The sequence below is a fragment of the Euleptes europaea genome, chromosome 5 (genome assembly GCF_029931775.1).
Source record: "Euleptes europaea isolate rEulEur1 chromosome 5, rEulEur1.hap1, whole genome shotgun sequence".
Taxonomy (NCBI): Eukaryota; Metazoa; Chordata; class Lepidosauria; order Squamata; family Sphaerodactylidae; genus Euleptes; species Euleptes europaea.
Window position 1 is genome coordinate 2,972,557 of NC_079316.1, and position 25,757 is coordinate 2,998,313.

General features: G+C 47.0%; 1 protein-coding gene across 1 annotated transcript in view; it reads right to left on the reverse strand.

The window, feature by feature from the left end:
- Positions 1-25,757, reverse strand: part of SST (somatostatin) — a 33,786-nt gene that overhangs the window by 3,703 nt on the left and 4,326 nt on the right. The window contains exon 2 of the mRNA XM_056849888.1: positions 5,371-5,519. Within this exon, the coding sequence (XP_056705866.1) occupies positions 5,371-5,519 (149 nt within the window). The remainder of the gene's footprint in view (positions 1-5,370; positions 5,520-25,757) is intronic.

Sequence of the window (25,757 nt, forward strand, 5' to 3'; positions counted from 1 at the left end):
GTCTTTGGAGCTGATTGGCAGTCAATTCAAGATTGAGAAAAGGAAGTACTACTTAACACAATGGGCATGTGACTTGTGGATTTTTTTATTATTTGCTGTCAAGTCATAGCTGACTTATGGTGACCCTGTAGAATTTCCAAGGCAAGAGACCTTCAGAGGTGGTTTGGCTGGCATTGCCTGCCTCTGTGTAGCAACCCTGGATTTCCTTGGTGGTCCCCCATCCAGGCAATAACCTGGCCAAACCTGCTTAGCTTTTGAGATTAGGCTAGCCTGGGCCATCCAGGTGAGGGCAATAATTAAGTGCTGCCAAGTCACAGCCAACTTATAGTGATCCTGTATGGTGTTCAAAACAAGAGATGTTCATGGATGATTTGCCATTTCCTGCCTCTGCATGGTGACCCTTAACTTCCTGGTTGGTCTCCCACCCAAGTGCTAACCAGGGCTGACCCTGCTTAGCTTCTGAGATCTGACAAAATCAGATCTGGCCTGTCCTGGTCAGGGCTTCAATTACCTATAGGGTAAGCCTCTTGTTGCCCTGACTTGGATGACCCAGAATACCCCAATCTTGTCAGATATCAGAAGCTTGGATGGGAGACCACCAATAAAATCCAGGATCGCTGTGCAGAGGCAGGCAATGGCAAACCCCACACAAAGTAGCAGATACCCTGTCCTGGATAGTCCAGGCTAGCCCAATCTCATCTGATCTCAGAAGCTAAGTAGGGTCGGCCCTGGGTAGAACTTGGATGAGAGACCTCCAAGGAAGTCCAGGGTCTCTTCACAGAGGCAGGCAATGGCAAATCACTTCTGTTTGTCTCTTGCCTTGAAACCCTATGGGATATTAAGCAAAAGGGGGCAGATAATAATATTAATGTTGTAATTAATAATAATAGTAATAATAATACACTCAAAATGTTCCAGTGGCTTTAATACTTTTAAACACATTTCTTCCTTGCTCAAAGGAATCAAGGAAAGGAATCAGTTTGCAAAGTTTCTTTTTTGCATTCTGCGTACACAAATGTAATGATTACCTCTGTCAATGGAAGTGATTGTGCCAGATGAATGAAACCGGAAGAAAAAGGATGCATTCTTGCATATATGCGGAGTCCCTCTTCTGACCTCCATACATGCAAGAAAGTATCCTTTTTATTCTGGTTTCATCCATCTGACTTAATGTAAAGTATGAATACATAAGTGTCTCTACTTTTGTAAATATGCAGGCATGTTATTTGCCAATCATCTCCTATCAGCTGCCCTTTCCTCTCAGAAGGAGACCTGACCTTGCTGTGGCTTGATTTGTGAAACAGCAATAAGATCTTGTGTAACTTTGCTCCTTTTAAAGGGCCAAATGTAGGCAAGATGGTGTATGGCAATGGACTGTGCTCCTAACCAATTTGATGAAATGTTTTGCCCCCCTTCCCGCCTTCTCTGTCTGGAAACAACTGAGAGAAGAAAGGAACTCTGCCTCAATTATATTGGTGAGTGACCCTGTGGTTCACTGTCGAATGTGACTTGGCTCACTTCCTTGAGTCACCTTATCCATACTGCGCCACAGACTATGCCTGCTGCCAGTCTCTGTTTGAAATGCATTTGATTCTGCTTTAGGTTAATTGGAGGTCTGATGGGCAGAACACAGAGCAATAGACTTGGTAGCCCCCCTATTTCTCCTGCATGGCCCAGGCTAACCTGATCTTGTCCAATCTCGGAAGCTAAGCAGGGTTGGCCCAGGCTAGTATTTGGATGGGAAACCCCCGAGGAAGTCCAGGGTTGCTTTGCAGAGGCAGGTAATGGCAAACCACCTCAGTTCATCTCTTGCCTTGAAACCTCTATGGAGTCTACTTAAATCAGATGCAACGTGATGGTGCTCTCCACCACTCCCCTTTCCAGCCCTAGAAATGATGGCACTTAACACACACACACAGGATTTTATGAAGAAACTGAGATCAGCCCTTCAGTATTATGGACTGTGACAACTAACTTGCAGCCCACAGGACGGTTGTTTCCTATTCCTTACATTTGACATGTACCTGAACCTCTCATTTAACTTTCCTTAGCTCTGCTTTCAATGAGTATTTTAATAAGTCTGCATTAAATCTCTGCTTGTATCAGGTATCTGACTGTGTTCCCCTTTGACTGCACAGGATCTCAGGCAGTTCACTAACTCCCAGGCTCAGTTCACTATCAGTAAAATAGGGGTGGTAGTTTCGTATACGGTGCTTTCCCAACTTCTGTCAATGCTGATCTAAGCTCATAGAGAGAGATTTGGAATGAGATAAGGGTCACACAAATGCTGGAGTCAGCTTCACCGCACACGCACTATAACAAAGGATGCATTTGTGTAGAAGAAGAAGCTGCTTTCTATGGAGTCAGACCACTAGTCAATAAAGGGATTGTCTACTCTGACTGGCAGCAGCTCTCTCATCACCTCCTTCTTGATGCCTTTTAACTGAAGGCACTGGATATTGAGACGGGGATTCTCAGGTGTGCAAAGCAGATGCTCTGCCACTGAGCCAGGACCCTTCCCTGTGTTCAGACCTCTTTTACAGAATACACTTGAGCATACACAAAAATGCTCATAGGGAATTGACCAAAGGAACTGGAATTATTTACATTCCAGCTCCTTTCCCCCTTCACAAGAGGCGTTCCACATGGTCTTGAGTTATCTACACTGGTATATCCCATGATGGTCTCTGAGACCACGGCTCTGGAGACAAGGAGAAATGTCTGCTGCTTGTGGGTGTGGCAGCACCAACATCCATCATATGTTGAATCTTTTCAGCACCCAGTACCTAATGGATCCCACCACCCAATGACTGCCAGTATCCAGGGTGGGAGGAAGGAAATCAGACTTCTGGATCTCAAGTGGACAGAATTCCACCATGAGAAAGCACAATGTATGATCCAGTCTTCACAGAAGTTGGGGTTTTTTTTCCTGAGGATGAAGCAGAAAAGATCTTCTAGGAGTTTGTAGCGGACCACAACTTTTAAAAGAGCCGTGTGACTTTCAACCACTTGCTACTCCACTGAAGAGTTTGTGTGGTCCTTAAAAGGTTGCTTGACTACCAAAGATATTTCACCTGAAAGATATCTTAAATCCTACATGCCTTTTACCTCCACCAATACAGCACAAAAAAGCATTCTGGTAACTTCTTTAAAGCTATGATCACACACACATTTACTAAGAGGCAAGCCTCACTGAATCCAACAAGTTTACTTCTGAGTAAATGGGAAGGTTTGGCAGCCAAAGAGACTTTTCAGTAACATGGAGAATTCCATCGCACCTAGAAAGGTTGTATCTTTGCATCTTTTACAAGCATTCTTTACAACACCCCTCCCAACTTTTGACTAGGATAAAGAGATCTCCATTTCTACTCAGGTCTGACATAGGGAGTTTGGACTCTTGAAAGCTTATACCCTCTCCCCCAAAAAAATCTTGTTGGTCGCTAAGGTGCTACTGGACTTGAATCTAACTGTTCTCAAATCTAACTGTTCAACTGCCCACCAACACAGCTACCCGCTGAAAAGATCTCCTTGGAAGGGCTGTGATAGCCACCGAGGTTGAAAAAAAAGTCCTGACCTTATTTTGGCTATAGTGATCTGGGTAGCCTTTTCTTTCATTAGATCAATTGGAGGTCTTTTTCTAGAATAACATTTACCTATTGTCCAGAATAATGTCTACCTATTTGGGAAGGCGCTGTGGCTCAATGGAACAGCCTCTGCTTTGCATGCATCAAGTCCCAGGTTCAATCCCCGGCATCTCCAGTAAAAAAAGGAACAGGCAGTAGGTGATATGAAAGACCCTGAGAGCTGCTGCCAGTCTAAGTAGACAATATTGACCTTGATGGTTTGATTCGGTATAAGGCAGCTTCATGGGTGTTCATGTGTGTATTAATGATTTTAGAACAGCGAAAACATTTCAAAAATAGTTGCAGTAAAACAGTGAGGTGTCTTCCCAAAGAACAGCCTTAGGTAACAAAATACCTGGGCTGTCGAAAGATTATGCTATGATAAACATATTGGTTTTTGAGGGGGCCCAAGCCGCTTTATAATTTATTTGCTTTTTTTATTTACTAACTAAATGTATACCCAGGCTTTTGGTCCAGCAGACTTGGGAACATACAAAGATGCCTGTTGGATTACATCAAGGTATCAGTCTAACTCCCTGTTTCCAACAGGAGCTTTGGTGAAGCTACACACGAAGGCAATGCACTGCCCTCCTGTGGGGTGCCCGCAGCACCTGGAATTCCAAAGAAGACTGCCTCTGAACATGGAGGTTTCATCGAGCTATTGTGCCTGTTGCAGGAAAGGAACAGAGTTCCAAAATATTTTTAAAGGCATGGTGGAATGAGCAGAAACCCCAATTTTCAGATGCCTGAAGTGGACAGAGAACATTGCCCTAGGGACAGAATTCATATGGAACTGTCCAGACAAGCTTGGATTCTCTGGAGGATGGTGCATCTTCCATTCATGTCTGGGGGTGGGAAGGGAGGAAAAATACTCTAGATCTCCTAGACCGCTCTGCCAGGGTTCTCCTTTGTAAGGAGAGGGCACGCAGCATATTTAACCAGTTGCATTAATTGCAAGCTAGATGGTTGTTAGATGGGGTCTTTTTCTGTTTGCTTTTTAGATTTGCGGGGGTGGACTTTTAGGCGTGACCTTCATTTTATGAAGTTCTTCAGTGCTTTTTCTCGTTCGTGGATTTGTAGGTTCGGTGTTGGTTTATATGTGTGCGCAGGTGTGTGTATCCCAAATGTTTCTTTAGAAACATGACTGGTAAATCCATAAAGATACAGTTTTTTTAAAAAATCAGGAAGCCCGTGTTAATTTTTAAAAAATTGCAGCTCAAGCCTAAGTAGGTTTACTCAGAAGTCAGTCCCTTTTACCTTAGTGGGAACTTTCTCCCTGTTCAGCCTGCTTCTGATTGCAACTTTAAGCTATCAATTCTCACTTTCATCCCACACAGCCTCATTTCGGAGCGTTCTGCTCTGGCTCTGGGTTGCTTTTAAGTCCTGCCTAGGTTCGTTTCTCGCTCCTGCAGTTCCAAGAAACGCTGGGGATGAAACTCTCTTCGTACGCGCAGGAACCCCTTTTAGGCTGTGTCCTCCTCATTCGGACCGGACACCCAGATGCACTTCACATCTCGCCCTGCCCCGACTCTCTTTGCGCAAAGATGTCCTGGGGCTCGAACCCAACCCAACCCACCCCTGACGGTCTGCAAGCGCCAACCCTGCCTAGAGGTCACTCCCTGCGATCCCAGACTTGCGAGGGGGGGGGGGGACCCGAAATGCCTTCTGCACCTGCTCAGAGGCGCTGCGGGGTAGGAGGTTCTCTCCCCTCCTCGCCTCCTGCCCCGGGTCCCTGCCCCGACCTCACCTGTTTCCCCGCCGCGGCGGCCAGCGACTTCTGCAGGAACTGCCGGAGCCGGGGGTCGGAGGGGGCGGCGGCCACGCTGCTGAGCGCCAGGGCCACCGACACGAGCAGGGCGAGGGCGCGCTGCAGGCGGCTGCTGCGGCTCAGCATGGCTGCGAAGGTGCGGGGACGCGACGGAGCCTCCGCTTCTCGGGCTGGGGGGGCCGTCCTGGCTGCTGGCAAGCCGGCTGTCTGGGATCGCCGCCGACGCCCCCCCTTTTTAAAGGCTTTTGCTGACGTCAAGGAAGAGGCGCCCCCCCCCCTCCAAAGGGAGCCGGCGTTTCGACGCCCCATTAAGCCGGCAGATCCATCACCTCCAAGTGATGGGGCCGACACGTGTGTGCAGTGTGTGCGTGGGGGGGGGGAGTGTCGGAGGGCAGGGGGTGCCAATTCCGAAAGAGTCACCCATTTATTCATGGAAGGTTTTGCATTGGATTTGTCACTCTATACATCAGGGGTTCCCAACCTTTTTTTGACCACTAGGACTTTTCTGTTCGGGGCAGGGACCCCAAGGTTCAAAATAAAAATTCAGAGAATTTGAAAATAAACTTTAATCATAACTGTTAGTTAAACATTAAACTTAGAATAATATATATATTTTATAATAGAGAACTTTTAATTGAAAATATTAATTTATTATGGGTTTATAAGTTTGTTTCTCGGACCTTAATTTAGTTCTCGCGGACCCCTGGGGGTCCACGGACCCCTGGTTGGGAACCAGTGCTATAGATGCGCATTTTCCCCATCTGAATGCTCAAAACTCTGCATGACAGCTTATTGTTGAGTTTTGAGAATGTGGATGGGGGGAAAGTGCATCTAGAGTGGCAAATCCAATGCAAAATCTTCCATGAATACTACTGTGACGCTCTTTCCGCTCCTCATCTCCCCCCCCCAGTATTTATTGGGGGGAGGGACAAAGGTCACACATGCTGAAGGCCTACAGAGGAATCTCTGGGCACCTCTGAGCGGCATGGGGGGCTCGTGGATTGCTTTTATTGTGATTGTGAGCGGTTCGAGTCTCCCTTAAATGGTAGAGACAGTCGGTATATCAAAACCAACTCTTCTTCTTCTCCTAGGAGAGGCCGGGTGGGGAATGCGCAAAGGGGCCGCAGGTGGAGGCACGCTGAAACTGACCGAAAGGTGAAATTGACCCCAGGAAGGCAAGGGCGGAGGTGAAACTGACCAAGAACCCGTTGCCGGCCTCCAATTTCTAAACACGGTTGCTCGGAATCAAGTTCCTTGGGTCCCATCAGAATTTATTTCCAAGCACCTTTCTTGGCATTGAAGCCTTTGGCAGAACTAGGTGGCAACTTTAGACATGAGCTACCATGAGTTCGAGAAGAAAGGCGGGTTAAATATTTTGATTAATCAAAAGGTGCTGTGGAGCACAGGCAGGCAGGATGGTGCTGCTGCAGTCGTCTTGTTTGGGGGCTTCCTAGAGGCACCTGGTTGGCCACTGTGTGAACAGACTGCTGGACTTGATGGGCCTGGGTCTGATCCCACAGGGCCTTTCTTAGGTTCTTGTGTTCTAATAAAGCCAGCATCGGAGTAGGCCCCATTGAAATGAATGGGTGTCTGCACAGCTAGAAAGTGAAGCCCTTTATCAGCTCTGGCAAAAAGACTCTGAATGGCAGCTGGTGGGAAAAGGAAGAGAAAGCAAATTCAGGTGGTGGTGGAAAGTACTGTGAAATCACAGCTCACAAAACACTTCATGGGTTTTCAAGGCAAGAGACGTTCAGAGGTGGTTTGCCATCACCTGCCTCTGCATATCTACCCTCGACATCCTTGGCCTCAGATTGAAGTTCTAACCAGTGTTGACCCTGCTTAGCTTCTGAAATCTGAGGAGAGCAGGCTAGCTTGGGCCATCCAAGGAGCTCTTATAACCCCTCATGTCGATGGAAGCAATTGTGCTAGATGAATGAAACCAGAATACAAAAGGGTGTGTTCTTGCATATATGCAGGGTCCCTCTTCCATGAATCCATGCAAGAATGCATCCTTTTTTATTCCGGTTTCATTTATCTGGCACAATCGCTTCCATTGTCAGAGGTAATCATTATATTTGTGTATGCAGAATGCAAAAAAAAAAAAAAACTTTTGCAAATTGATTCCTTTGAGCGAAGAAGACATGTGTTTAAAAGTATTAAAGCCACTGGAACATTTTTGAACACATGAAGCTGCCTTATACTGAATCAGACCCTTGGTCCATCAAATTCAGTATTGTCTACTCAGACCGGCAGCTGCCTCAGGCAGAGGTCTTTCCCATCACCTACTTGCCTGGTCCCTTTAACTGGAAATGCCGGGAATTGAACCTGGGTCCTTCTGCATGCCAAGCAGATGCTCTGCCGCTGAGCCACAGTCCCTCCCCAATAATACATTTTTGGTGTATTATTAGAATTATCATCAACAACAATATTAACATGATTATTATCAACCCCTCAGAAGATGAGTTAGTATTTATACCCCTCTTTTCTCTACCATAAGGAGTCTCAAAGTGACTTACAATCTCCTTCCCTTCCTCTCCCCACAACAGGCACCTTGTGAATTAGGTGGGGCTGAGAGAGTTCGGAGAGAATTGTGACTAACTCAAGGTCACCCAGCAGGGTTTATATGTAGCAGCATGTGTAGCCTGCTATTTTATTTTATTCTTTTATTGTTTTATAATCATTTGTATTTTCTCGTCTCCTCTGCCACCTTGTAGATGCCAGAAGGAACCTGCCAGCCATTTCCTCAGCAGTGTGGGCCTCTTGGGATCCCTGCCTGGCAGCAGCCTCCATCCACCTGGAATAAATTCGGCAGCAAACTAGAGACAAGCTGACTCTACAGAGGGGTTACGGGAGGGGGCTTTTAAATTGTTCTTTCAAGGGGGGAATCTCTCCCCAGATAATAATGTTGCTGTGGATTGTAGTGGATGAATGCATCAACGCCCAATGAAGATTATTCTTCACTTGCAATGGGAAACATTTGACTTCTGGAGTATGAATCCAGAGAAGCTTTTCTCCCTCTCTCATAATACCAGAATGCGTGGTCATCTGCTGAAGCTGGGGGTGAGAGATTCAAAACAGATAAAAGGAAGTATTTCTTCGCACAATGCATAGTTAAATGGTGGAACTCCCTGCCCAAGGATATGGTGATGGCTGCCAACTTGGAAGGCTTTTAGAGGGGAGTGGACATGTTCATGGATGAGAGGGCTATCCATGCTACTAGCAAAAATTGATACTTAATCTTATGGAGAAGATCCTTCTTGGTTCTTCGGACTGGCATCTCTATAAGGCACTTTAGCATCCTTTGTATGTTTAGCTGAAGACAGACCTGTTGGAGAGGTTCTAGCTTATTGCAGTATTCCAGCTTCTCCTTGGCGAGCCTTCCAGGATCAGATCATCTAAGTCGCCTCCTGTTCCCAAGTGACCAGTGGGAGTCCACAAATAGGGCACGAAGGCAATATCCCTGCCCTACTGTTTGTTCCCCAGCCTCTGATATGTGAAGGTATGTGACCAGTGGGAGTCCACAAATAGGGCATGAAGGCAATATCCCTGCCCTACTGTTTGTTCCCCAGCCTCTGATATGTGAAGGTACACTACCTCCAGTTCTGGAGGTTCCACTTAGTTATCCTGGTTAATAGCCTTTGAGACCCATCCGCCATGAATTTGCCTCACCCTCTTTTGAAGAAGCTAGAGGCCATGCCATGTGGGTGAAGAAATCTCTTCTTGCATTGGTCTATCTCCAGCTCTGGGTTGGTCTATCTCCAGCTCCAGTGCCGCCGCTAAATGCCCTGTCATGGTATCATACCTAACCATACCTGTTCTCTGACCTGGATGGCCCAGGCTAGCCAGAGATCATCAGATCTTGGAAGCTAAAATGGGTCAGCCCTGGTTAGGACTTGGATGGGAGACCACCAAGGAAGTTCAGGGTTGCTATGCAGAGGCAGGCAATGGCAAACCACCTCTGTTTGTCTCTTGCCCTGACTTGCATGACCCAGGCTAGCTCGGTCTCATCAGAGCATGGAAGCTAAGCAGGGTCTTTGAACACATGAAGTTGCCTTATACTGAATCAGACCCTTGGCCCATCAAAGGCAGTACTGCCTACTCTGACAGACAGCTGCTTTCCAGGGTCTCGGGCAGGGGTCTTTCACATCACCTACTTGCCTAGTCTGTATAACTGGAGATGCCAGGGATTGAACTTGGGACCTTCTGCATGCAAAGCAGATGCTCTACTGCTGAGCCATGGGCCAGGGTCAGTCTTCGTTAAGCTAAGAAGGGTCATTCCTTGTTAGTATTTGGAGACCACAAAAGAGGTCCAGGTTTGCTATGCAGAGGTCAGTAATGGCAAACCACCTCTGTTTGTCTCTTGCCTTGAAAATCCTGCAGTGTCGCTATAAGTTAGCTGTGACTTGATGGCACTTTCCCCCACCAACAACCATACCTCTTCACTTCCACCAGGGAGCAGCCTCCAAACAGCTTACTATCCATCTCCTCAACACGCAATTTCCTAGCCCCAGTGTTTTTGAGTGGAAGTTATTCATCGGTGAAATTCTGACATTCCCAAACAAGCCTCCTTGGTCATCAAAGGGTCTTATTTATTGACTGCACTTTTGTCTCACCCTTCCTCCAAGGAGTTCAAAGCAGCAGGCATAGCTCCTCCCTGATTTGCCTTCACAACAACCCTGAGGTAGGCTAGGCTGAGACAATGATTGGTCCACAGTCATCCAGTGAGCTTCATAGCTGAGAGAGGATTTGAACCTGGTTCATCCAGCTCCTTGTCCTACACTCTAACCACTATACAACACTGACTCTGGTTCATCTACTTGCCAGAGAACAATGTAAATATTATGCAATCCAATAGGGTATTCAAGGCAAGAGATGTTCAGAGGTGGTTTGCCATTGCCTGCCTCCACGTGACGACCCTGGTATTCTTGGGAGGTCTCCATTCAAATATTAGCCAGGGCCAACCCTGTTTAGCTTCTGAGATCTGAGGAGATCAGGCTAGCCTGGGGCTATGCAGGTCGGGGCATTATACATTTATACATTATACATTTATCGAAAACCAAATACCACAATCACCAGCAAGATGGGAGCAGGATTGGTGTTCCTGAGTTTCAGTGTGGCTATTGCGTTGGACTGGGACCTGGGGGTCAAATTCCCACTCAGCCATAAAGATTATTGGTCCAAGCATTCTGTCTCAGCATAACCCACCTCACAGGGTGGTTGTAAGGATGAAATGAGGGTGGAGAGAACCATGGAAGCTGACTTGAACTCCTTGGAAGAAGGGTGGCGTGAAAAACGTGACCGACAGATAGCCCAGAGATCATTTTGAATCCCAGCATCAGTCAAGGCGGCATCATAGGGATCCACTTCTGGAACGGGCGAAGCTTTATCGTTTAAGTTGCAAGCGGCTTCGGCCAGGTCTCTGAAGAAGGGGCATATACATTTTCCAGATAAACAAATCAAATGAAAAGGTATCTGACCATGCACGGAGTATCCTTGTGTTGATGATAGTTTCAGAGGGTATCCATGATGGTGCATAGCAGAACAACTGGATTCGAGTCCAGGAGCACCTTTGGAGACCTTGGATTTTCAGGGTATGAGATTTTGAGAGTCAAAGCTCCCTTCTGTATACCTCTCAAAAGCTTATATCCCCAAAATCGTTGGTCTGAAAAGTGCTACTGCACTTGAAAAAAAAGGAGGAGGAGAAACCTCTGATAGAAGACAGATTTTTTTTTCTGGCTACTGCACTTGAATCATGAGGAGGAGGAGGAGGAGGAGGAGGAGGAGGAGGAACTTTGGGCAGGAGAGCTTGAAAAGCATACTCTGATTAAAAAGTTCGTGCCGGTTGTGAATCAGACAATGATCCCTTTGAATTGAGGTGAAGCTCAAAATGGCTAACAAAACAGCTGCTGTTGGAATCCAACCCTCACCACCCAAAAAACCGTATCTTTCCCAAAAAGAAGGAATTACCAATCTGGGCTTTTTCAACAAGGCCCCACCCACAATCTGTTTTCTACATACTGGCAAGGAATTGAAGTTTCTTTGGTTTTATTTATTTGTGTGCCACCTCTCCAGAGACCTACTCAGGATGGCTCCCAACTAAAACAATAAAACCAAGACAAGAAGAACATGTCAATAAAAACAAAGATGCCCCCCCAAATAAAAATAAAACAAGTCAGTCAATAAAATAAATCAATAAAAACAAGTCTACAAAAAGGCTTCCCAGTTTAGTTCTGGTTGAACAGCCAGCCCTTGAGAGTGGTTATAGAACACAGTGTTGGAAGGGGCCATAAGGTCATTTAGTCTAGCATCGGTATAAGGCATCATCATGTGGTCAATATGTGGGGAGGGATCATTTTGTGCATGGGCGCACATGCACATTTTGTAAATATGCTCACTGAAAAAACTTGCAGATATCCAGTGATCAAAAAATGCAAGATGTTTCAGGCTGAGTGCAGGGATGTTTGCCTACCGCTTCATATAAAGGATTTAGTTAAAATACTCCTAAGCACTGCACAAAGATTATAACAGATGGGTCCTTAATGGCTTCTAATCTAATAGACAGCTGAGGCAGAGCGCATAGCCTGGCACCATTGCATGGGAGGGAGGGGAAGGGGGTGGTTCTCTTCCTGTAGTCTCCTGAGCACTCTGATCTACCGGGCTGCTGCGTGGACCAGTGGGCTAACCCCGTAGCCCTGTGTGCGAGTTAATTGTGTGTACTCTCCATGTGCAGATAAGAGGGGAGAGCAGGATTGTACCTAAGAGGCTACGCTGTGTAGCATGGGGGAACACCAGAGGGCACTTAGTGTACACACAAGTAGCATGTTCAAGACCAGAATAAAGCTGTGGTAGAAAATCAGAGAGTAGGGGACGAGGGAGAAAAAGCACCTTTATTTATTTGTTTGTTTACAATATTTATTAGGTGACTGACAATATTAATAAAGTATATAAAATAGATTACATAACATGAAACCAACATTTAAACTCACAATTTGGGACTGCTTTAATCAAATGCTGCTTCCTAAAGATCAGAAGTATGTATGTACACATATGTGTCTACATGCCATCAAGTCGCAACTGACTGATGGTGCCCCCCCCCCCGCAAGGGACTTTCATGGCAAGTGAGATGCGCCAGTGATTTGCCACTGCCTTCCTCTGCAGCGTCTTCCTTGGAGGTCTCCCTTCCAAGTACTGACCCTGCTCAGCTTCCGAGAGCTGCCTGGATTGAGCTATACAATGCTGCCTTCCCTCCCAGCAAATCCAAGTACACACCGATAGATTTATGTCATATAACAATAAGGGGAAGGGGTAAGCCAAGTGGGATTTAGACCCCATCCCCCAAGAAACTGGAGAGGCTCTTGCAGTCTTAAAACATGGAAGGCAATCCACATAATACCTTCTATTAGGACCAACCAAAGTGACACATAACAGTGTGCAAACTTTCAAGTTCTCCAGAGCTCTTCTTCAGGATGGATGTTACAAAATCATTTTTTTAAAAAAAATTGGGAAAGGAAGAAGCTTGAGGACCTGATATAAAATCCTGGTGATGTCTGCATTGTGCTACAGATGTCAGATACAGACCTGGTGCTGGTCTCCTTTGACACTCAGCCTTTTGAGAGCTAGAGAACAGTGACATTCATCAAGTAAAAATGAACAATAAAGGGGGGGAGGGGAATTTCAACCCAGAACAGACTAGGTAACCAAAAATGTTGGGGGGGGGATGTATATATGGAATTATCCCTGTCGATTAAAAAAGCTATAATTAAATTCCAAAAATGTTAATAAAAATATAAATATTAAAAAGTGTGCATCAAAAAACATCAGTCTTTGGTGTCCTCCCTTTTAAAAAGGGGAGGAAAGAAATCCCAAACAATTATCACCCAGTCAGCCTGACATCAATACCAGGTAAAATACTAGAGCAGATAATTAAATGGACAGTCTGTAAGCACTTAGAAAGAAATGTCGTGATCACTGACAGTCAGCATGGGTTTCTCAAAAACAGGTCATGCCAAACTAATCTTATATCTTTTTTTGATTGAGTGACAACTATGGTAGATGAAGGGAATGCTATAGATGTAGTATACCTTGATTTCAGTAAAGCCTTTGATAAAGTCCCTCATGATCTTCTTGAAACAAAGCTAGTAAAATGTGGGCTGGACACTGCTACTGTTAGGTGGATTGGTAATTGGTTGACCAACCGAGGGGTGCTCATTAATGGCACAACTTCATCCTGGAGAGGAGTGACTAGTGGGGTACCACTAGTACCACAGGGGTCTGTCCTGGGACCGGTACCATTTAATATTTTTATAAATGACTTGAATGATAAAATAGAGAGCATGCTAATCAAATTTGCAGATGACACCAAGTTAGGAGGGGTAGTTAATACCCCGGAGGATAGGGTCAGAGTTCAGAATGACCTTGATAGACTAGAGAGCTGGGCCATAAGTAATAAAATGGATTTCAGTAGGGAGAAGTGTAAGGTACTTCACCTAGGCAGAAACAACATAAGGCACAGGTACAGGATGGGAGAGACTTGGCTTGTCAACAGTACATGTGAAAGAGATCTGGGAGTCTTAGTGGACCACAAACTGAATACGAGTCAACAGTGTGATATGCCAATGCAATTCTGGGCTGCATCAATAGGAGTATTGTGTCTAGATCAAGGGAAGTAATACTACCACTGTATTCTGCTTTGGTCAGACCTCACATAAGAACATAAGAAAGGCCCTTCTGGATCAGACCAAGGCCCATCAAGTCCAGCAGTCTGTTCACACAGTGGCCAACCAGGTGCCTCTAGGAAGCCACAAACAAGACGACTGCAGCTGCACCATCCTGCCTGTGTTCCACCGCACCCAAAATAATAGGCATGTTCCTCTGATACTAGAGAAAATAGGGATTTAGCATGACTAGTATCAATTCTAACTAATAGCCATCAATACCCCTCTCCTCCTCACTTGGAATACTGTGTCCAGTTTTGGGCTCCACAATTTAAGAAGGATGTTGGCAAGTTGGAGCGTGTCCAGAGGAGGGCGACCAGAATGGTCAGAGGTCTAGAATCTAGGAGAGACTTAGGGAGTTGGGTTTGTTTAGTTTGGAGACGAGAAGGTTGAGGGGAGACATGATAACCATGTTTAAATATTTGAAGGGATGTCATGTTGATGAGGGAACTAGCTTGTTCTCTGTTGCTTTGGAGACTAGGACACGGAGTAATAGATTTAAACTAATAGAAAAGCGATTCCACCTAAACATTAAGAAGAACTTTCTGACTGTGAGGGCTGTTCGATGGTGGAATGCCCTGCCTGGGTGGGATGGTGGAGCCCCCGTCTTTGGAGGTCTTTAAGCAGAGGCTGGATGGCCATCTGTCAGGAGTGCTTTGATTGTGGGATCCTGCATTGTGGGGTGAGGGTTGGGGTCACTGGGTATGTGGAGGGGAGGTCATTGTTAATTTCCTGCATTGTGCAGGGGGTTGGACTAGATGACCCTGGTGGTCCCTTCCAACTCTATGATTCTATCATTCTATACATATTTAGTTACCTTCCCCTAGTGTAAAAAAACCTTTTTGGTAAAATTGCTCTTGTAGGCATGGGGATTTCACACAGTTACAAGCATCTTTCCAGGTGCAATTATAAATAAAATACTTGTAAACCAAACCAAATGCTGTGATGCATTCCTCAGTGGTTTAAATCTGTACAATACACACCATACAATGGTTCAGGGAAGCCGTTCTTAGTGAGGTTGGGGGTCTAGGTCCAGAGAAAAAGTTCTTCCTCATTTTCCCCAGGCCTCAGAAACTGGTGTTGGATAACTATGGGGTAGGGGCTTTCAACTATGGGTGGTTCCAGGCATGCTGGGGGGAGTAGGCCAAGCTGCCTTCGGAACATCCAAATATTTCTCGCTGATTTGCCTTTCCTGATCTCCTTTGTCTTCCAGTGGGTCTATTATCCTGCATTACGCATTGATTGGACAGTTTTGGTGGATGAATGCCTGTCAATGGCTTGTGCTGCTCTACTCCCGTGCAACAATATGGGCTGAAAGGTTGATGCTTCTGATTTGCATCTTCAGTTACGCATTTGGATGTTGGCTGGTCGGTCCTGTGATGAGCCGAACTGTATATGAAAAATCAACTTAGGGCAATTTGCTCTGAAACCATCTTCATTAGACCGAGCAGAGTATGCTGCCTGGTTGGGGTTGAGCAAAGTGCTACAAAATGCCTGGGAGGGGAAAGAACTGGGAAGGCAGGAAAAGCAATAGACAGAGTTAGAGCACTGTCCTTAGAATGCTGCTGTCTCTGCATTTCCTAAAAATGCATCCTGATCAACTGGGGCAGCACCGTGGCTCAGTGGCAGAGCATCTGCTTGGCATGCAGAAGGTCCCAGGATCAATCCCCAGCATCTCGAGTTGAAAGGATGAAGTAGACCCAAAGGTCTAACTCATAACATCCAAAGTATAAGATGTCATAGTCCCACTGTATGCTGCAATCATCAGGCCATACCTGCAATACTGTGTACAGTTCTGGAGGCCTCACTTCAAAATGGATGTGGCCAGAATGGAACAGGTGCAGAGGAGAGTGACGAGGATGATCAGGGGCCTGGAGACCAAGCCCTGCAAGGAAAGGCTGAGGGACTTGGGAATGTTCACTCTGGAACAAAGTGGCTATTTTCTCCAGGTGAACGGATCTCTATCAGCTGAAGATCAGTTGTAATAGCAGGCGATCTCCAGCTAGTACCTGGAGGTTGGCAATCCTAGCGGAAAGGTACCAGCTGGACAGTACGAAGAAATTTTTAATGGTACCAGTTGTTTTCTGGCAGTCTTCAAGCAGTGGCTGAACAAACACTTGTCAGACTGATCCTGCACTGAGCAGGGGGTTGGACAAGATGGTCTGTATGGCCCCTTCCAACTCTATGGTTCTATGAATTATATGAGTACATGGCAGGTTAATTTAGGGAAGGGGTTGTGGCTCAGTGGCAGAGCATCTGCTAGTGGTGCCCGGACCATGGGTAGTTCGACTGTCCTCGACAAGGCGAAGAGTTTTTTCATTAGTGTGCCCTTGCCCGTGGTTGAGGCCAATTGTACTGGCCGGGCAGGCTGGCGGGGCTGCTACTGCAGCACAGTGCAGAGGGAGCTGAGTGTGGGTGTGGCAGGAAGCAGTGGAGGGTACAAAAGCCAAGGCTTCTGCAGCCTAGCGGCTGCACTGAAACAATAAAGTCAGCAGGGGTAATGCAAAGCCCAAGAAACAATCCAGAAATCTGGCCGGGGTCTCTTACTTATCACAGGCTAGGCAGCAAGGTCATCAGTAATCAGTCCAAGGTCTGGGTCAGAGGCAACGCGGTATGTGTCGTCTTAAACAGTCCAAGGCCATGGTCAGGCAAGATAGCAAACAAAGTGGAGCTTAGCTGAAATCAGAATTCAGTAAGTTGCTTCCTCACTGCAGCTGCTTTTTGCTGCTTCTTAAATCCAGCCAGCTATCAGAGTGAGGTTGGTCCTGTCATCACTCACTGTCATCCTCAACAGCTGGGATGCCTCTCCGACCCTGTAGCCATGCCGAACGCCTTATTTCACTAAGCAAAGCTCGGAGTTTCTGTCTTTGGTGACTCATGGGGGAGAATTCTCCTTCTTCCGAGCCTCTGCCTGACTCTGACCATCGGGCCTCCGAGGGGAACTGGAATTCCTCAGCCTGACTAGGCATCGAAGCATCTGACGGCCCCTTTAATCCAGCAGCTGGTTCAGAAGGCTGGTCAGCTGCATTCCCAGGAGGGACAGCCAACTGCTCCAGCTGTGCATCCAAGGCCTCAGACTCCACCGCATGGGGGGCCATGACAACAATTTTTCACCTATCAGCAGAGCCACCTCATTTTGACAGCAGTCTAGGATGTAGGTTGCCGGATATTATTTTACTGCCTTATGTTTTTAAGGTTCTATATGTTTTATCGTTGTTGAATGTGCTTATTAAACTGGTGTGAGCTGCCCTGAGACCCAGGGGAGGGGGGTTATAAGTCTAAAATAAAGTAAATGCATAGCTTCTGAGATCTGACTAGAGTGGGCTAGCCTGGGCAATCCAAATGGTGGTGAAAAGGGCTGTCAAGTCACAGCCGACTCATGGCGACCCCGTAGGGTTTTCAAAGCAAGAGATGAACACAGGTGGTTTTCCATTGCCTGCCTCTGTGCAGAGATCCTGGACTTCCTTGGTGGTCTCCCATCCAAGTACTAACCAGGGCCGACCCTGCTTAGTTTCCGGGATCTGGTGAGATCCCAACCAGACCAAGAAAGCTCTGAAATCCCTGCCCTTATATAGAAATAACACATTAGGAAGCCCCAGTGGTTCCATTTCCAAATTTTGCCCAGCATGATACTGCCTCCACTTTCAGCTCCTCCAAATTAAGATGCCTACTGCCCCTGCTTTGGTAACTGATGTGATCATTTTGAGAAGCTGCCAAAGAGCCATCTCAAGGGGATTGTGTGCCTGGTTGCCCCAGAATCCTTTTTGTCTGGTGTTTTATCAATGTGCAGGAGCAGATGAGTACATCAGTAAAACACCACACATACACACACAAAACCAATCAGAGTGTGATTGTCCATGTGATACCAATGAATTGAAAGCTGAAAATGATTTGCTTAAGCTGCCTCAATCCGTCGGGAGAATTTGTACAGTTAAATTGCACGTGGCACTTGCTCCAATTCCAGAACTCATTTTTTAAACCCTCCTAGTTAAATTGGATTTAAGGAGGATTGTAACATGAAGGCAATGTAACATGAAAGACATGAAGACAACCCTAGCTGATAGGGTTGCCAGGTCCCTCTTCACCATCGGCGGGAGATTTTGGGGTGGAGCCTGAGGAGGGTGGGGTTTGAGGAGGGGAGGGACTGCAATGCCATAGAGTCCAATGGCCAAAGCGGCCATTTTCTCCAGGTGAACTGATCTCTATCAGCTGGAGATCAGTTGCAATAGCAGGAGATCTTCTGCTATTACCTGGAGGTTGGCAACCCTACTAGTTGAGAACATGCCGAGTTCCTTTACTTCCCCATTCAGCAAGCAGGAATGGAAGTGGCTCACTCCCATGTGGCGATTATGGGACGGGCTTCCAGATTTCCAGAAGGATTTCCTGGCAGGCTAAGAAAAGAAGAAACAGATTTGTGAGAATTCTGAAATGGGAGGTGAGGGGGAGGGAAGTGTGAAAATCCACGCCTGGTAACGACGCAATGAGCGGCACCATCTTTCCCATAAGTGATTCCAATGACGATCAGTTAACAGATGTCTGAACGGTACCCTAACGAGTCATCACGTCTACCAATCTGGTAATAAACTGTTGATAATGAATACGTCACATTCGGCTTAAGTTTTTGTTTGTTGGTCAGCTTTTGCGGCCGGATAGGCTTGCAGTTCCTCTAGGCTGGCTAAAAAGGCTAAGGGTCTTCTGTAAGATACCAGCTATCCCGCGGCATTTGCAGAGGTCTCAGGTCTTCGCTTGTTCTTGGGGGTGAATTAGCATTGCTTCCTGGGTTTGCTTCCTGCTGGCCTGGAGTCATTACAGCTGCTGTTAGGATCATTATTAAAAATGATGCCGAACTATCACTGGATCAGGCTACAGTCGGCAGAAGCAAAAACAAGTTTCCCAGAGCTTAACTGTCCACAGCTCGACTGTGAGGAGAATACAGGAGAAGCAGCTTCAGGCGAGGATTATTTGTTTACTAGCCACAATATTTATACCCCACCTAATCGGCCACTCAGGCCCACAGGGCAGCTAAAGGCAAGAAGAAAACAGAGTATTAAAAGATCCATATGGGCTGGGAGAGTGTTTCTAAGAACAGTCCTTGGCAGGTGGAGAACTTTCCTTATTGAGCAGGACAGAATATCCTCCAGAGCCATCATAGAGGATTTTTTTCATGGAGAACAGGCTAATCAATACTTAGGGATGCCAGCCTCCAGGTGCAGGGCTGCCAAACTCCAGGTGGGGCTGGAGATTTCCTGCTATTACAACTGATCTCCAGGTAAGGTTGCCAATCTCCAGGTACTAAGCAAAAATCAAGCACAGATACCTTTAGACAAGCTGGATAAAGATAATGGTATCAAGCTCAAAATAGTATGCAAAAGTGATATATTATTTACAAGTGCAGATGTTATACAGAAATACAAAGAATATGTAGCATAAAGCTACTCAAAGAAAGCAAATAATTTTCAAAGGTAAGTACAATGACTTGTAAAATACTTTCAAAGGTAAGTACAATGACTTAATTTTTTCTCTTTACAGAACGAAATAATGGAGCTTGAGAACGATGTAGGCATGCCTCTGCTGGAGCGTTTTCCGGATGCTTTAAATGCTTTCGCCATCCAAAGACAGCTTCATCAGCCGGTGGCCTTAAAAATGTTGCTCCTTCACAGAAGTCTTATTATTAACAATATTCGTATATTCAAAATCTTATTCTTCCATGCACCAGGATGGCTGCCAGAATAAAGCTGTTCACCTGGACAAAATAGCTGCTTTGGCAATTGGAGTCCATGGCATTGAGGTCCCTCCCCTCCCCAAACGCCAACCATCTCAGGCTCCACCCCAAAAACCTCCCACTGGTGGTGAAGAGGGAACCCTATCTCCAGGTGACAGAGATCAGTTCCCTGGGAGAAAATGGCTGCTGTGGAAGGTGGACTCTATGGCATTGTACCCCACTGAAGTCCCTCCCCTCCCCAAACCACACCCTCCTCCGGTTCCACCCGCAAAATCTTCAGGTATTTCCCAATCTGGACCCAGCAACCCTGATCCCCCAGAATTACATCTCACCTTTGTCAGGGGGCTTGTGGAGGCTCGTCGTCCCTGCCCCACAGACCTGCTAATATCTGTGCCTGTTCAGAGCCAATGCAATACCATCTGCAAACTTCAAGATGGGCAGAGGCAGAGGTTCTTAATTCCAGCGTGGCGTGGTATAGTGGTTAAGAGCGGTGGTTTGGAGTGGTGGATTCTAATCTGGAGAACCAGTTTGATACCCCACTCCTCCACATGAGCGGCAGACTCTAATCCGGTGAACAGGGTTGGTTTCGCCACTCCTACACATGAAGCCAGCTCGGTGGCCTTGAGCTAGTCACACTCTCTCAGCCCCACCTACCTCACAGGGTGTCTGTTGTGGGGAGGGGAAGGGAAGGTGATTGTAAGCCGGTTTGATTCTTCCTTAAGTGGTGGAGAAAGTCGGCAAACAAAAACCAATTCTTCTTCTTCTTCTCCTCAAGAATTCTTGCACGCTGTCTCTAACTTTCTGGTTACTCCCCCAAAAGGGAAACTGTTGGCATTGGTGCCACATCAGGACATTCCTGATTCTTGGGTAGGGTTGCCAGGTCTCTCTTCACAACCGGCCAGGAGGTTTTTGGGGCGGAGCCTGAGGAGCCAGGGTTTGGAGAGGGGATGGATTTCAATGCCTTAGAGTCCAATGGCCAAAACAGCCATTTTCTCCAGTTGAACTGATCTCTATCGGCTGGAGATCAGTTGTAATAGCAGGAGATCTCCAGCTACCACCTGGCAACCCTATTCTTGGGGGACCTGTCACAGTCCAGCCCCACAAAGGATTGCCAACCTCCCGATAGAGCCTGAAGCTCTTTAACTGGAACTACAATTGATCTCCTGACTCCCCATATACAAAATGGCAGCTTCAGCATGCAGACTCCATGGTGTACCATAGATTCAAGGTGACACCCCTACCCTACCCCTCCACAGGGACTGCCCCGAAATCCCCAGCAATTTCCCAGGATGGAGCTGGTAACCTTAACTTTCTGCTAGTCTTGGCCAGGAGTCCCTATTGCCAGAAGTTAGATGTTCAGTTGATGCGCTAACTGGAACACACGGCAGTTAATGTGCTGATGCGGTATATTCGTGGAATCATAGCGCTGGAAGGGGCCATACAGGCCACCTAGTCCAACCCCCTGCTTAATTCCAGACAAGGGAGCACAGCAGGGCCTTTCTTTTGCAAAACAAGAGGCAGATTCGAAACAAAACCTTTGTTCTTCCTTTGCTGAGTAATCCGCTTTGATTTTCTCCCTGTGTCTGAGGCGAGACACAAACCCACACGCACCAGGTAAAGCTCTTGTGTGGATTTTGGATTAAGAGGAGAGGCGGGAGAATAATAATACACAGAGGTACTTTGCGTGTATGTCAAAGTGGATTGGAGGCACCACAGATATACCCGGGCAGAAAAGATAACGCCGTTTATTGTACTATACTCAGCAGAGCATTATTTCCACTAGAAACTTGTGTTCATGGACTGACGATCCTTTTGCTCCCTTTGTCAGCCTCTTACACTCTCCCGCAAAGTATTTTTAAAAGGGTGCATTCCCCCTTCACTGTGTCCATGTTAGGTGGGGTTGCCAACTCTGAGAAATTCCTGGAGATTTGTGGGGTGGAGCCTGGGGAGGACAAGATTTGGGAAGAGGAAGGAAGGCAGGTTTGATGCCATAGAGGTCACCCTCCAAAGCTCCCATTTTCTGAAGGGGAATTGATATGTATAGCCTAGAGATCAGTTGTAATTCCAGGAGGTCTCCAGGTCCCACCTGGAAGTTGGCAATCCTATAAGAAGAGAGCAGAAAGGCAGAGAAGTAGGACTGCCAACCTCCAGATGGCACCTGAGGATATCCCGCCGTTACAGTTGGTCTCCAGACGATCAAGATCAGTTCCTCTGGAGAAAACGGCTGTTTTGGAGGGTGGACTCTATGACATTATACCCCACCGAGGTCCCTCCCCTCCCCAAAGCCCACCCCCAAATCTCCAGCTGAAGAGGAGATGACTGAGAGGTGATAGGATAACCATCTTCAAGTACTTGAAGGGCTGTCATATAGAGGAGGGTGCCGAGTTGTTTTCTGTTGCTCAAGAAGGTCGGACCAGAACCACGGGTTGAAATTAAATCGAAAGAGTTTCTGTCTAGACATTAGGAAGAATTTTCTAACAGTTAGAGCGGTTCCTCCGTGGAACAGGCTTCCTCGGGAGGTGGTGAGCTCCCCTTCCCTGGAGGTTTTAAAGAAGACGTTAGATGGCCATGCTGATTCTATCTATGACCTTAAGCAGATGAGAGGGAGGGCATCTTGGCCATCTTCTGGGCATGGAGTAGGGGGTCACTCTGTGTGTGGGGGGGAGGTGGTTGTGAATTCCCTGCATTGTTCGGGGGGTTGGACTAGATGACCCCGGTGGTCCCTTCCAACTCTATGATTCTATGACTCCACCGCTCCAAACCACCGCTCTTAACCACTACACCACGCTGGCTCTTTACCCTGCCCTTTCTTGACCAAGGTCTGTCTCAGGGCAGCTAACAACAGTTAAAATATATAATTAAAATGGATGCTGTATATAATATATTGATTAATACTTAAAATGTGACTTCTGCATTTGAAGTGTAGATAAATTCAGCTGTTTTGATTGGGTGGGATGACTTGAACATAACATTCGTTCGATGCCACTCACATCAAAGGCGCCGTCATAAATGCTGTCTCTTGACATGGGCATAGAGCAGTGCCTACCAAGCTCCTCTCTGCACACTCATTTCAGCCATCCCGAGTGTTCGGGTTGCCATATCCTCCCCTGCCCCCTGGCCACAGGGGAGGGATTGGGGAGGGGGAGGGCTTCCTATGAAGGGGCCGCCATGAAGGAGCTAGAAAAGATTTTGAAGTGTAAGGATGTGTCACTGACCACCAAGACTAGATTAATTCATGCCATTATATTCCCTATTACTATGTATGGGTGTGAAAGCTGGTCAGTGAAGAAAGCTGATAGGAAGAAAATAGACTCCTTTGAAATGTGGTGTTGGAGGAGAGTGTTACGGATTCCGTGGACTGCCCAAAAAACAAATCAGTGGGTTCTAGATCAAATCAAGCCTTAACTGACCCTAGAAGCTAAAATGACTAAACTGAGGCTATCGTATTTTGGTCACGTCGTGAGACGACAAGAGTCACTGGAAAAGACAGTCATGCTAGGAAAAGTTGAGGGCAGCAGGAAAAGAGGACGACCCAAGAAGAGATGGATTGACTCAATGGAGGAAGCCACAGCCTTCAATTTGCAAGATCTGAGCAAGGCTGTCACAGATAGGACATTTTGGAGGACTTTCATTCATAAGGTCGCCATGAGTTTAAAGCGACTTGACGGCACTTAACACACACACACACAGGGCTTCTAGATCCAGGTCGGAAACTCCTGGAGATTTGGTGATGGAGCCTAGGCAGGGCAGGGACCTCAGTGGGGTACAGTGCCATAGAGTCCACCCTCCAAAGCATCCATCTTCTCCAGGTGAACTGATCTCTGTAGTCTGGAGATGAGCTGTAATTCCAGGGGATCCCCAGGTCCCACCTGGAGGTTGGCATCCCTACTGAGCTTTGAGCCAGGAAGGGATTGTCCAGAGCGCTGACTCCTTCGGGTGACCCAGCAGACAGTGCAGTCCACATGAGGGGATAAGGGGTAGGACTGCCAGCTTTGGATTGGAAATTGCTGGAGATTTGGGGGCAGAGCCTGGGGAGGGAACAGAGTTTGGGAAGGGAACGGAACTCAGCAGGGATGTGATGCCACTTTCCAAAGCTGCCATTTTCTCTTGGGGAACTGATCTCCACAGTCTGGAGCGAAACAGTCATGAACATATAAATGCACATGAAGCTTCCTTCTACTGAATCAGACCCCCCTGGATCCATCAAAGTCAGTATTGTCTACCAGTATCCATTCTAACTAACAGCCGTGAATACCCCTCTCCTCCATGAATATGTCCACTCCCCTCTTAAAGCCCTCCAAGCTGGCAGCCATCACCACATCCTGGGGCAGGGAGTTCCACAATTTAACCATGCGTTAGTCCCTTAAGTTCCCTCTGATTGGCCCACAGGCAACAACCGCCCAATCACGGACAAGGAGGGTGTGGCCCTGGGTGGCCGAGCGGAGCATTTAAGCCGCGGTCCGGGCACAGTTTAGCAGTTCAGTTCTTGTTCCCACAATAAAGCGGTTGCTGTTGGAACTCCGTCTCTGGTCTCGTGTATCACCCACGTGGACTTAACAGGAATGTTGGGAGGAACGGGGTACGTTTAGCTTGGAGGAGATGTGATCCCATTTTCCCGTGGAAGTGGTCCCGTGGAAGAGGGCAAAGGGAGGCTAGATCTCCTTGGCTTCTGTAACAGGAGGAGAGATTTCAGTCAGACATTACAAGAAACTTTCCAACGGTTACAGCAGTTGGACAACGAAACCAATTAATTGGGGGGGGTGCTCTCTTCCTCACTTCAAGAAGTGGCTCAGCAGCTATCAGCTGGGGCGAACTTGCCGTCTCTGGGTTGGAAAATTCGCACAGATTTGGGAGTGGAGCCAGGGGAGGGGGGAGTTTGGGGAGGGGGGAGGACCTCAGCAGGGATGCGTTGCCATAGAGTCCACCCTATGAAGCTGCCATAGTCTCCAGGGCAACTGATCTCTGTAGTCTGGAAATCAGCTGTAATTCCGGAAGAACTCCAGGCCCCACCTGGAGGTTGGCAACCCTAGGTTGGGATGCTTTTGTTTGAATTTTGTGCTGCATGTAGAGAAGAGGTGCAAAATGGATAGCTTGTGGAGCGGCACATTTGCAACTACCATCAACCAAAAGAGCCGCAGGACTGGTGTGTGTCTTTTGCGCCACCCCACTAAACATGCGTACAATAATATAATTATTAATAGCAAATATATTTTTATTACCAAAGTGCCTCTGCACATTTAGAATAGTTTCTCCCCTCCTCCTCCATACACACAGTTGAAGCTCGGGTTATCTGGAGTATGGAGATGGCTTCCCTCTCTGTAGGGTCGAGAGCTCTGGGCTGGGAAATAGCTGGAATCATGGAATCATAGAGTTGGAAGGGACCATCAGGGCCATCAAGTCCAACCCCCTGCACAATGCAGGAAATTCACAACTACCTCTCCCCTCCACACCCCTAGTGACCAGAAGATGGCCAAGATGCTCTCCCTCTCATCATCTGCCTAAGGTCATAGATAGAATCAGCACTGCTGACAGATGGCCATCTAACCTCTTCTTTAAAATCTCCAGGGAACCAGAAGGTTGGTTCTGGTCCGACCTTCTGGGGCAACAGAAAACAACTCAGCACCCTCCTCTATGTGACAGCCCTTCAAGTACTTGAACATGGTTATCATATCCCCTCTCAATCTTCTCCTCTTCAGGCTAAACATACCCAGCTCCTTCAACCTTTCCTCAGCGGACGTGTTCTCCAGACCCCTCCCCATCTTTGTGGCCCTCCTCTGGACACGTTCCAGCTTGTCTACATCTTTCTTAAATTGCGGTGCTCAAAACTGAACACAGTACTCTAGGTGAGGTCTATCTAGAGCAGAGTAAAGCGATACCAGCATTTTGCGTGATCTGGACACTATACCTCTGTTGATATAGCCCAAGATTGC